Source organism: Eptatretus burgeri, chromosome 7, assembly GCF_056783735.1.
Source record: "Eptatretus burgeri isolate ZD-2024b chromosome 7, Ebu_testis_v1, whole genome shotgun sequence".
Taxonomy (NCBI): Eukaryota; Metazoa; Chordata; class Myxini; order Myxiniformes; family Myxinidae; genus Eptatretus; species Eptatretus burgeri.
In genome coordinates, this window is record NC_140967.1 from 24,107,011 (window position 1) to 24,119,515 (window position 12,505).

At 41.2% G+C, this 12,505-nt stretch overlaps 1 protein-coding gene across 1 annotated transcript in view; it reads left to right on the forward strand.

Annotated features, from left to right (window-relative positions):
* The window catches only part of LOC147022831 (calcineurin subunit B type 1-like), a 57,224-nt gene extending 46,314 nt beyond the window's left edge, over positions 1-10,910 (forward strand). The window contains exon 6 of the mRNA XM_085887718.1: positions 7,768-10,910. Within this exon, the coding sequence (XP_085743844.1) occupies positions 7,768-7,815 (48 nt within the window). The 3' untranslated portion in view covers positions 7,816-10,910. The remainder of the gene's footprint in view (positions 1-7,767) is intronic.
* Positions 10,911-12,505: the final 1,595 nt, after the last annotated feature.

A 12,505-nucleotide genomic window follows, 5' to 3' on the forward strand; every position in this document is an offset into this window, starting at 1 on the left:
GCCAAGGTTTTTGATACATATCCAGCTTAAGTATGTGATGTGGCAGATGCAGGAGAAAAAACATTGGTGATAATCTACAACGGAAAGTCAACTGACACCCTGGACACCCTCCGGTATCAGCGGTACTGGGACAAGGTGGCTTGGAGCTTCTCTCACGTGCAACCACAGACGTTACCACCAACATCAGAAGCAGCAAAGTATCACAGCCTGCACGTGTATCTGCAAGTCCAAGAATGGAAGGGATGTGCAGATGAACTTCTTCTGACAGACTGCGATTAGCAGAAGTGTGACGAGGGTTTTGTGCCACTTCAGACATCAATAGCTCCAGCTCCTGAAAAGATGTTACGTGTCATTAGGTGCAACTGCCGGGCTGAATGTAGCACCATGAGATGCACATGCAAGAAGCACAACATTGAGTGCACTCCAGCTTGTGGAAACTGCAGGGGCTCTGGCTGCACAAACACTCCATGTGACAATGATGAGGATGATGACGACATTGTCGAGTTCTAACTTTAATACGCTTGATTTTTCTCTCTCTCAGCAACATGATTTTTCTCAACAAAAAAACATGTACGCAACAACATAATACACTTGTAAGTTTATAATGGATGTACTTTCTGAGTTTAATGTGAATTTTCATTTTCATTTCGAAACCTTCGCCAGGCAGATGTGATTGCCCCGAGTGGAATTGTGAGTTTTGTCGTGTTTCAATGATTTACATAATTATATTGCATTGCCATAGACTTGATTTCATCTTGTGTCTTCAATATTTCTTATTTTTTTTTGGTCCAGGAGCCAAAATCAGTATCAGGTAAATAATTTTTTTTTTCGGGACAAAAAATTGACATTTTTGGACAAAAAAAGCTACAAATTTTTTTATTTTACCCTCAATACATTTCACTTTTTTATAATTATTCTTGTATATCAATATACTGACCATAACTAGAAACGATTAGAATGCAGAAAAACATATTTACATATTAAAATGTCAATCTTTACAATTTTCTCATTTTCCCCAAAGCTGGGTGGCGGCCATATTGGATTTCCATGATTTCAGGACTTCCCCCTGGAGGATCCCTTAGGACTTTTTTTTTCTGTCACTGAGGACATATACAGGAATCAAAATCTGTTGAGTTTGCTTTTGTTGCAATTTGTGGGAGGTCATCCGACATTTTGACTACTAATATGACACAAGAGATTTCTTTGGATTTCTGAATGTCTGAATTTTTTTCAACATTCTCGTAGGTCTAAAGTTAAATGCGTCGGGAGACACTGTGTCTTTCGGAATATTGTTGCGCGCCCCGAATATTCGGAGTGATTCTATCTTGTTTGGATGAAAAATATAATGCCAAACTTCCTTGCATGCAGATATGTGCGCACAAACTGCTCTTGAAATTATCTAAGGAACGTCTTTCACTGGTGTTGTGTGCAAACACTATGATAGCAGACAATATTGAGCCTATTGTACATTGTAGGAAAGAAATTCCTGCAGAAATTTAAGAACATCACATCACATCACATCACTTGTCTTCTCATTCTTTGTTCCTGTAATAACAAGGTTTGGATGGAGTGTTTGGTGACTGCTCTCTTCACAAATTCATCCCATACTTCAAAGATTTCCTTTGACGCAGGAATCTTTCTGATGAGTCATTCCTTGTTTCAGACAGTACAGCAGCTCATCATCATAGCATGGTAGAATTCCGTGTATTCGCGGTTCATAAAATGTGACCTGCTTCTACTTTCACAGCCCTGTGCTTCTTTGCGTTTTTTCACGGGGTTTTTGACTTTTCTCTTATGAATCACGAACCGCCAGGAACCTATTCCCCTTTTACCCATTGAAACAATACCCTGACATTCGCGGATTTGACATCCGTGGGATTTTTCAGGAATGTAATGCCGGGGTCCGACAGTATTGCGAACCGTGGTGTGTGTCTGTGCCTTCGTCTGTCTCCTGTTTACCGTGGCCATTTCCTGTACTGCATTTGAAAAACTGCGCACACAGCCAAACCTCAACATACACTTGAAATGATGTGAGAACAGGCATGAATAATGTTGGTGCCAAATTTTATTTCACAAGCAGGATATTCCATATTCTTTTTGGACAAATCCAACCTCTGCCGCTCGATGTTGAATCACCATTCTGTGGTGGGCGGTATAAGTAGCTCAGAGATTTGGCTCTGAGTGAAACCTCTAGTGCAACACAATTTACCTTTTTTAAAGTCCACAAAGTACTTTAAATTGATAAATTAACTTAAAATTTTCCCGTGACTTGAGACGGGCACTCTTGTTTGATTTCCCCGTCACTGGGGACGGGTATTTTTGCGAGTACCGCAATAACTTTGAGGTCGTATCATTCCTGTCAACACAAACATGTTACTCCAACCTGTAAACCAGGAATTGATTTGAGCACGAAGCAGCCTTACACCAGTGAAATATTCCGCTGCTTGATTTTAGCTGACCATAAGTCAGATGCAGTCAGGAATTTGTGGCAGGGTTAAACCAACAAAGAGACCACCTACTGTATGATATTGCCAATGTGTGAGGTGAGGTGTTCAATCAGTTTTGAACAGCATCTGGGGTGTTGGAGTTGGGGGGAGGAGGGCGGGTGGAGGTGAAACTTTGGCTACAGTACAGCCATCTTATTGATGGCACCCAATAACTGGTTGTGTTCATCAATTGTATTTTTTGTCTGGTGGAGGATGAGCACATTGAGAACCATTACGAGGACTTGACTGCAGAGGAGCTCATCGACCAAGCCATATTTCTGGAGAATGCTGAGGAAGATAATCCAACATAATTTGAATCTCCGACGATGAAGCTGAATCTATGGGGCCTATCACTTTGTCATTGCAGACAGGTCGGTGGTCTCTGTCTTCCACCACCTTCTTTCTGTTCTTGCACCTTCTGTCCTTTCCATGCTTCCCCTCCTCCCCCGCCCAAATTTCTGCACGGTGCATGTGGTTCACCAGAAACCCCCTTCAGTGAAACTCCAAAAATTCAGAATCACTGCTCAACTCCATTCATTTGTTCATCTTGTTTTTTTTCCTGCCTGTGTAACCAACTTCCACAATCTCTTCAAACTCATTCTTCCCACCAAGTCTTCAAGACAGCTGTTTATCACCATCTCACATCATCACCCATCCAAAACCATGATATTTTCTCTCCCTGTTAATCCCCCCAAGCCAACCTCTTTCCAAATTTCCAGTTTTTCCTTCCTGAGAGTTTGTTCCTGTATCCATATTGTGTCCACCGCCTGCAACTTCCCCTATCCCTCATCCTTACTGGCATCCCTTATTTGGCCATCTTTGTCTATTATGTCTCTCGGTCTTGCGGATGGTGTCCCCCCCCCCTCCCCCTTCTGCTGTTCTTTGTGTTCTGTTGCTTCCTGATCTGTTCTATGTTCTCACTCTTCCACGAGCCTTGAATTTGTATACAAAAAGGGAGAAGAAGAAGAAGAAACCTCCAAATTTGCTTCTCCAGCCAGGCCCTGTAAGTGGTGCACTCCCTGTAGCTCATCATCCAGACAAACTGTCACAAACTGTGGTGGGTGGACCATATTTGCAAACTGGCCCTGCAGGCTAGCGGAATCCTCTGCAGAGCTACCTCTGGTAACAATTGGTTACCTTTCCAATTTGAAGCCGACTGTGGAGCCTCCTCCAAGTAGCTGTCTTGTGTCCCTCCCTCCAGTCTTTTCAAGAGTACTGAAAATTGGCACCTTATTGTGCTCTCTTCTTGCCATCCATGCTCTCTTCTCGTCTCTCTGACCCCTCTATCCAATTCCCACCGTTTTAATTTCTGACGCTCTGACACTCTTCCTTTCACTCTTCCTTTCACTCTTCCTTTCACTCTTCCTTTCACTCTTCCTTTCACTCTTCCTTTCACTCTTCCTTTCACTCTTCCTTTCACTCTTCCTTTCACTCTTCCTTTCACTCTTCCTTTCACTCTTCCTTTCACTCTTCCTTTCACTCTTCCTTTCACTCTTCCTTTCACTCTTCCTTTCACTCTTCCTTTCACTCTTCCTTTCACTCTTCCTTTCACTCTTCCTTTCACTCTTCCTTTCACTCTTCCTTTCACTCTTCCTTTCACTCTTCCTTTCACTCTTCCTTTCACTCTTTCTTTCACTCTTCCACTCATGCAAGGAATAACAAGGAAATTAGATCCAGGAGGAGGCCATTTGGCCCACCATGCCTGCACCACACCAACACCAGATTAAATAAATTTGTCAATCCATCAAAATGACCTAACTTCATTGTGGGAGGAGTGGGGATGAGAAAAGTGGCAGGCTCAGGGATATCTATCACAAGTCTGAAAACAAAACTTTTTGTGTTTTTTTTTTTTTTGGGGGGGGGGGGGAGCTGGGAGAAGGCAGTTTTAGGGTGAAGAATATCAACCACACACTATCACTTGATGAGACCCTCTCACAGATGTACCCAATCATCTATTCATACTCAAGTTACTTCCAAGTCCTGCCAACATCCCTATACCCCTCTGTCTCCAATACTTCCAGGTACCTGTCCAATTCCAATTTACACCTATCTACTGTTTCTCCTGGTATTACATTTCCAGGGAGACCATTCCATGCATTAATTGTTCTCTGAGTGAAAGACCATTGCCTTACTTCTGCACACAATATTCTAGATGTGGCCTCACTAAATTCCTGTGCAATATTAACACCACCTCTTTTGATTTATGATGGATCCCCCTCCGAAAACAGCCTAAAACCCAATTTGCTTTACCTATAGCTGCCTGGCACTGTGCTTCCTGCTTACCTCCCGTATCTATTACCACCCCCAGATCCTTCTTTTATGTGACACGCTTCAAGATTGTCCTTTCCATGATGTAATCTATATTTTCATTATTCTTACCCATTCCCAGCAAGTTGCATGTCTTTATGTTAAACTGCATCTGTCATTCTTTTGCCCAATCACTGAAAGTGTCTTGATTTCCTGAATATGATCACCCCCATCTCTGTTATCTATCTTACCTTCAAGCTCGGTTTAATCTGCAAATTTGGAAAGCCAACTCTTAAAACCACTGCCCAAATAATTTATGTAAATAATGAAAAATAGGACCTCGACCTGTAGCTTATCTGGGCTCTGGTCTAATGTTGAAACCCAAATTTGGTAGCATTCTGACTGTTAGGTCTGGAGAGCAAGATGTTTGATGGAACTTCCATGATTTTTCCCAAAAATTTACGGTCCACCATTTTGACACACTTCTGGTCACCTGATCGGCATAACCTCCATAATTTAACATCACGACCATGTCCTAATGTTTTAACCCAAATTTGATAGCATTCCGACTGGTGGATCTGGAGAAGAAGGTTTTTAAAGGAATTAATGCGATTTTCCCCAAAGATTGACGAAGCCAGCCATTTTGACACACTTCCAGTCACGTGATTGGCATTACATTCCACATTTAACATCCCAACCCTGTAATCTTGGAACCCCTAATTTTGTGGCATTCTGACTGGAAAAGAAGATTTTTGATGGAATTTACGCCACCGCCATTTTGACACACTTCCGGTCACGTGGTCGGCCTGACCTCCACAATTTAACCTCAGGACCCTGTCCTAATGTCGTAAACCAAATTTGGAAGCATTCTGACTGGTGGGTCTGGAGAAGAAGATTTTTGAAGAAATTTACTCAGCCATTTTCACCGACTTAAAGTCACATGACCAGAACGAGCTTTGCAATCCCCATTACCAGTCAGGAGCGGAACCTTTCTGCCAAACTTCGGTCCAGCGGTTTGGCCGGAGAAGTTGAAATAGGAGACAGATGGACGGACGGGGTACAATGACAACACCTGATCTGGAATTCCAATTCCAGAAAAGCTAATAATAATGGTCGTAGTACTGATCCCTGAGGTACCCCACTACTTGCATCCTCCCAGCAAGACATCCTCCCACTCTCACAGCAACTCCTTGCTTCCTATCACCAAGCGAGTTTCCAATCCAGGTAGCTACCTGACCAGCCACTTCACAAGCCCTCACTTTAGCTGACGACCTCCTACGTGGTACCTTCTCAAATGCCTTCTTAAAGTTTAGATGTACTCTCTCGTCGAAGATTTTCTCAACCTTCGTCCTCCTAATGAATATAAATTTTAGAACCAAAATGCATCTTCGTAATTATTATTATTACTATTTTTCTGATGGGGAGGTGATTGTTTCTTTATCTGTTTGTTATAAAAAATTGTTATAAAATTGTTATAAAAAATATCTGTTTGGAAAGAATAACTTTCTGAGTCAGAGTAAAAACGTATACATAAAAAAATTAAAAATAACGCATTTTAAAAAGTGGCACAGCAGATGTGTGCTTATTACACAGTGCTTAGCTTGCTCGACTGGTGCGGACGACTCTTTATTTCATATTTCCTTTAGTCTCCATTTAAAAGGAATGAATTTTCGATTCAAGTCAAAGTAACTTAAAAGCAACGGCTAATGAATGCAGCCACCAATCCGTATCTGTGTTTGAAAAAAGGTCCATAAACAACATGGTGGCGATGAAAATATTTGTAGGTCCCGCCTGTCTTCACCCTGCCTAGCGCTGGAGGGAACTGATCTGATAGGTTGGTGGCATAACCCCCACCCTGTACAGATGGATGGAGACTGGATTTGGAGGTCAGCTCCTTTTCAAGTATAAATTAGCAATGGAACGTGTACACGTTTACAGATTTTTGGAAACGTTTATAATTTTTTTTTTTCTGTCACGGCCTTCGACAATGCACTCCAACAAGGTATGGTAAAACAGAAAACTAGAAGGGCACTCGGTAGAGCGCATACCTCCGCCACATCATACCCGATCCACAAGAACATATCGGGCCCAATACATTTTTGAAATATCATGCTATACAGTACTACTGTATGTCGTTTTTGGCCCGATCTTTCAATGGTGAAGAATTAAATTGAAAATTAAATAATTCTGGTATTCAGATCCAGATTCGGATCTTCACCAAAATTTAATCAGTTCGTCCTTGTCACACACTGAACCTGTCCACGAAATTTCATCCGGATCCGTCCACAACTTTTTGAGATATCCTGCACACAAACAAACAAAGACAGACAAACAGACAGAAAGGGGTGAAAACATAACCTCCTTCACCTTCGGTGGCAGAGGTAATTGGACAAAAACACAACCAACAACACAGGGAGGAAACGATAACAGATAAATCTTGTTTGGAAAACTTAGCTGTGATTAACTGCAAGGAGGCACTCATGAGCAAATGTCCAACACGCTCAAAGCTGGACCCGGAAGCTCAAATTTATCAGCATCCTGGACATTATGGCTCAATTTATTACACTTATGTGTTCTGTAATGTGGAATTATTGATACCTCGAATGGACACATTTGATTTTCATCGTGATACTCTACTGTATATGTGGTTTGAACCTGAGATCCCATTGATATTGACCTGGCACCCAAATGAGAACACCAAACAGGTCAACATAATATTATGTGCTGCTTAATCCTGTTTTCTAGCGATATGAGAAACATGAAGGTTGTCATGTACCTTTTAATCTTGTATTGTTGGTATATCTGCTCATTTCCAAGGAGTTTTACAACAATAGTGAATCAAAATGAATCAAATTTTGTGAATCAAAATGGGTTTTGTTGAGAATCTGTTGAAAGCTCAGGTGGTTCTATTCCACGTCATTGGTGCAGTTCTTTCTCTCAACCATAAGAGCCTTTATTGCTGTGTTCTTAAAACAAAAATTGTGACTTGTGTCAATGTTTACAGAAACTCTTTTTCCATCTGACAATTGTGTAGGTGGTTGAAACAATGGATGTTCACAAGAAGATGGTTGTCGACGTTTGAGATGGGCATTTGCTTGCCCTTCCCTGTCCCTTTCTGCTTGCTGAACCTATCCAAGGGGCCTCTGCCTGTCCCGCGGTGTCTGAGCCTGGCTGCCAATGTCGCTCCTGGCAATGAGGTTGCATGCACTCCATGCCGCATAACAAGGGCTTTGTCAGGATGAAATAAATCACCCCTTTTGTGTTGTTTTGGGGTTCTTTTATTTTTGTATTCCTCACTTTCACTACCCACTGTCTTGCCATTTTATAATGGTCTAAACTGCAAGTAATTTGTCTTTGCATTTAATATTTTTGTTTAACATGGAGCATGAACTCCTATCGGAACACACGGCATTTTAATATACCGTGCTCATATGAACAGGAGCTGCAATTTGCACCAGGGATTATATAGTTTAGATTAATGATTTAAAAGTGTGTGCGTACACACACACACACACACACACACACACACACACACACACACACACACACACACACACACACACACACACACACACACACACACACACCTTATTTTTGAAAGTTTCACACCCTCTCAACCCTGAGTGTATCACATTTCAATAGAAAACAATACTTGTGAAATTTTGAGGAAATCGAGACTTATTTACTGGTACCTCATAGGCATGAAAACTTGGTTTAATTTTCAGAACAATATACCAGATCGAACAGGGTCAAAATTGATATGAATGACACTGAAATTAGACCTACGTTTGTGAATGAGTTGCTTTTTTTTCAGAAATGGATGAATACCGCCAAATTTGTCCTCCATTTTAGGGCTGAAATGACAGAGACTTGGAACCACAGCACAGCCACCATTGCTGATTGATTACATGCAGCAGCAATAACTGCTTTTGTACCTCATTGCGAGTGGTCATAAAACTCTTGAATTGGAGCCACACCTCTCTCCACAGTCATTGACCATCTTCAGTCTCTATGGGTGGCTCTGTTGTCACTGTCCCGAAGCCAGACCTCTGGATCCTTGTGGCAGAAACCTTACAAAAGGCATTGAAGATGCCAAGGCGAACTTGTCGTCACTGGTGCTTGAGAACTCCAATTCAACCGTTTCCTCCATTCTATGTTTCTCTGCTGGACCTTTTTGGACTCTTTCTTTCCCTCTCATTCTGCTTCTTGATCTCTCTTCTCCTTGTCTTTTCATCCACAGAAGTCATGCAGCCTCGTTGACAATGTCTATGTGCATTGAGGAGGTATTTGTCTTCCTGTGTATGGTCATGATCTGGAGAACATCTTGTTGGGCAATGTCAAGTAGATACTGGACCAACTTTGTGAACTCCTTCTGTATTTGAGCTCCAGACCTTTGTGACTTGTCTTTTTTTCTGGATGTTCTTCCACTTCCATAAGAGAAGAGGTTTTTTTTTTTTAACTTGGAGATCACACACTGCTTTGGCTTTGTCAGAATGCCAGCTGTCTTCTAAAAGAGCAAGACAAGGTCGATTTTCTTTGCTGAGCTTTCCTTCAGTGTCAATTTCAATTCAGAGTGGACATGAAAGAACACTTGCAGAACTTGTATACTTCATTGTAGTCTCACTCCTGCAATCTTATCATTTGTGCTTCCATGAAGAAAGATTTTCCTCTGACTCTGTGTTGCATCTTTCGTCAAAAAATCTTAAAATGATAAAAAAAATATAATGATCAAATAATATTGCCAAAGGTTTTCCTTTCAAATCGGGTAAGGGAAATTTTAAATAAAACAAACACAACTTTTTTTTAACATCCAAATAAATGGCTCAACCCAGGTTGCATATAGTTGCACATACGTATCCACACACTGTGTACAGACCTTGCCAAGCAAGCTGGAACAACAGTTGTTCAGCCGCCACGAAAGAAGTTTGTTGAGATGTTTGATAATATCTATGTTGGTGTCACTACATTTCACAAATGGAGACGTGAGAGGTGCACACTTCGTATGCTTGATCACATCAATTACTGCAAGGGAAAAGGGAAAGATGCGTATGAAGCAAAAATATCGTAAAAACTTCAAGGTTCATGAAGAATCTCTAAATACAATGATTTTGGTGAAAATTTTCAGGTAGTTTTTCACTGATTTGGGGGAAAAAGTGTTTTTTTTTTTTAGTTTTTTTTTTTTAGTTTCAATCTCTTGTCCAATGGCAATTTGACTCCATTTGCAGGGTTTTTTTTTAATTTTTATTTCACCATCCCTTTGCTTTCTGAGCCATTATGTGTAATTTATAAAGTTTACTTTCTGTTACATGATGGATTTTGCTCCCCATTTTTTCATAAAATCCTCATTGCAGAACTTGACTTGCTGCCACCATAACCACATGTTAAATGTTTTATTTGTGATCAGTTTCAGAAAATGAAATTGCTGATTCCACACATCAATTTCTGTTGTGGTTACACATGCGGTTGCACTACATTTTGATTGTCAGTTTATCTTGAAAATGCACCCATGTTCTCGGTGGCTTGTGAACAGTACATGCCACAAAGGGGATTATCACAAATTGTTTCAGAATGCGTGTTATTTTGATTACACACTGTAATTAGCTTGTTATTTAGTTATTTCTGCTCACCATAATTATACAATGCTTGATTGCACTTCCGTTGCTTGCTTGTTGTTTCATTGGGCTTGAGTTCCGCTTTCGGGTTCTAAATTGTTTTGTTTTTTTGAACAAGACTTTAATTTGCTTGTCAGTATTTGCTGCTGCATGTGGAGCCCCGACCCGCGCATTTGCAATTGTTAAAACTCGTGGCATGGCTTTTATGTGTTTTATTTTTATTAGTTGTATGCAGGGTTCGAATTATCCCTTTCGGAAGGGATCGTTTCAAGTCTTAATCACTTACTTGGCTGCATTTTCCGAGCAGCTTATCTGGAGGCAGGACACACCGCTGCCTCGGCGGTACGTTAAACTCAGACAGTTGTTTTGATCATTGTGGTATGTGCACTGCATCCGGCTCTAAGGCATGTGTGACCACACTGTGATTGGCACAGACAGCTGCGGTGGTGTGAGCATGGCGCTAACCTCATTTTGTATTAAAGAAGTTTGTTAATACATGGAAAGGCCGCTTTGGTTCTCATCGTTACGGGATGTTGCCTGGCTAATAAAGCATGTTTTATATGTATGTACATTGTACAGTGTTGTTTTCATATGAATGGCATTTTATGCTTTATTCTCAATGTCACTCGATCTTGCCTCAATCTCGAAATTTCATTTCTGTCTGTTTGGGAAGGAAGGAGTGGAGTGAGGTGATTGCTTTTGAAGCTTTCTATGGTGTGAAAATTTGCCATGAAATAAACTTTTTTGTAATGGCAAAAAAAACCCAATTATTTCTCTAAATTGTTTTAAGTGCTGATCGATTAAGTATGGTGGGGACTGCAAAAACGATTGTGGAGACTGCCAAAAAACAAAACTTTGAAATTATCTAATCACCACCTGTTTACCCACCATATGGGTCGGTATAGAAAGTTCAACTTTAATTACTTACGTGAAGAATTAAAAATTATTTCAAAATTATTCAGTAATAAGCACAACCATGACACAGCAATCACGAATCATGTACTTAATCGACACAAATACCCTCTCTATGCCCATTCCAGTGTATATCCAGAAACGTTCGGCGCATCCAGAAATTATAGGCCTGTGTGGTGATAGTGGGATGGAGTAGCCATTTTCATGTATATTGTACATCTATAATACGAGTCAGCCACAACAAAAAAGAAAAAGATCCTCCCCACCATCTTGCTGAGGGTGGTGGAGCTTTGACCACGCATGCTCGTTTCTCTAAATTTTGCTCAACCTCGTCTTGCTGAGGAGGGTGGTGGAGCTTTGATCACGCATGCTCGTTTCTCTAAAGTTTGCTCCACGTCATCTTGCTGAGGAGGGTGGTGGAGCTTTGACCACGCATGCTCGTTTCTGTAAAATTTGCTCCACGTCATCTTGCTGAGGAGGGTGGTGGAGCTTTGACCACGCATGCTCGTTTCTCTAAAATTTGCTCCACGTCATCTTGCTGAGGAGGGTGGTGGAGCTTCGACCGCGCATGCTCGTTTCTCAATTTTGCTCCACTTAATCTTGCTGAGGAGGGTGGTGGAGCTTCAAATGTACATGCTCGTTTTCTCTGAATTTTGCTCTACCTCGTCTTGCTGAGGAGGGTGGTGGAGCTTTGACCGCGCATGCTCGTTTCTCCAAATTTTGCTCCGCCTCATCTTGCTGAGGAGGGTGGTGGAGCTTCATCTGCGCATGCTTGTTTCTCTGAATTTTTCTCCACCTCATCTTGCTGAGGAGGGTGGTGGAGCTTGCATCAAGCAAGCAAGCAAATTTGGGTTTTCTATACATAGATTTGCATATTGACAAAATTGATCATGAATTGCTCCAAATGGAGTACGATGTATGGATCAATTGGTGATATGAGCAGTCTTCAGTTTGATAGTTTTGGATTACCTTCTTGTTTTGATCCATTTGTGATCAAATAGTGCCATTAGTCACTTACATTTAGGCAAGCAAAATATCAGTTGATGAATCATTTTATGGCCAAAGTAAATTTGAAATTTTAAGGCTGGCATTGTATTCCTCAGTTGCGAGTCTAAACAGCTGGGTATGTATACCAGTCCCCACCTGCTTCTGTAAATCTTGTGATAACCGCTGACCAATAACCATGCCCGCTTGTTAACGATGAAATTTCACCCACTGATTACTTTAACTAAGGGACCATTTGATCAT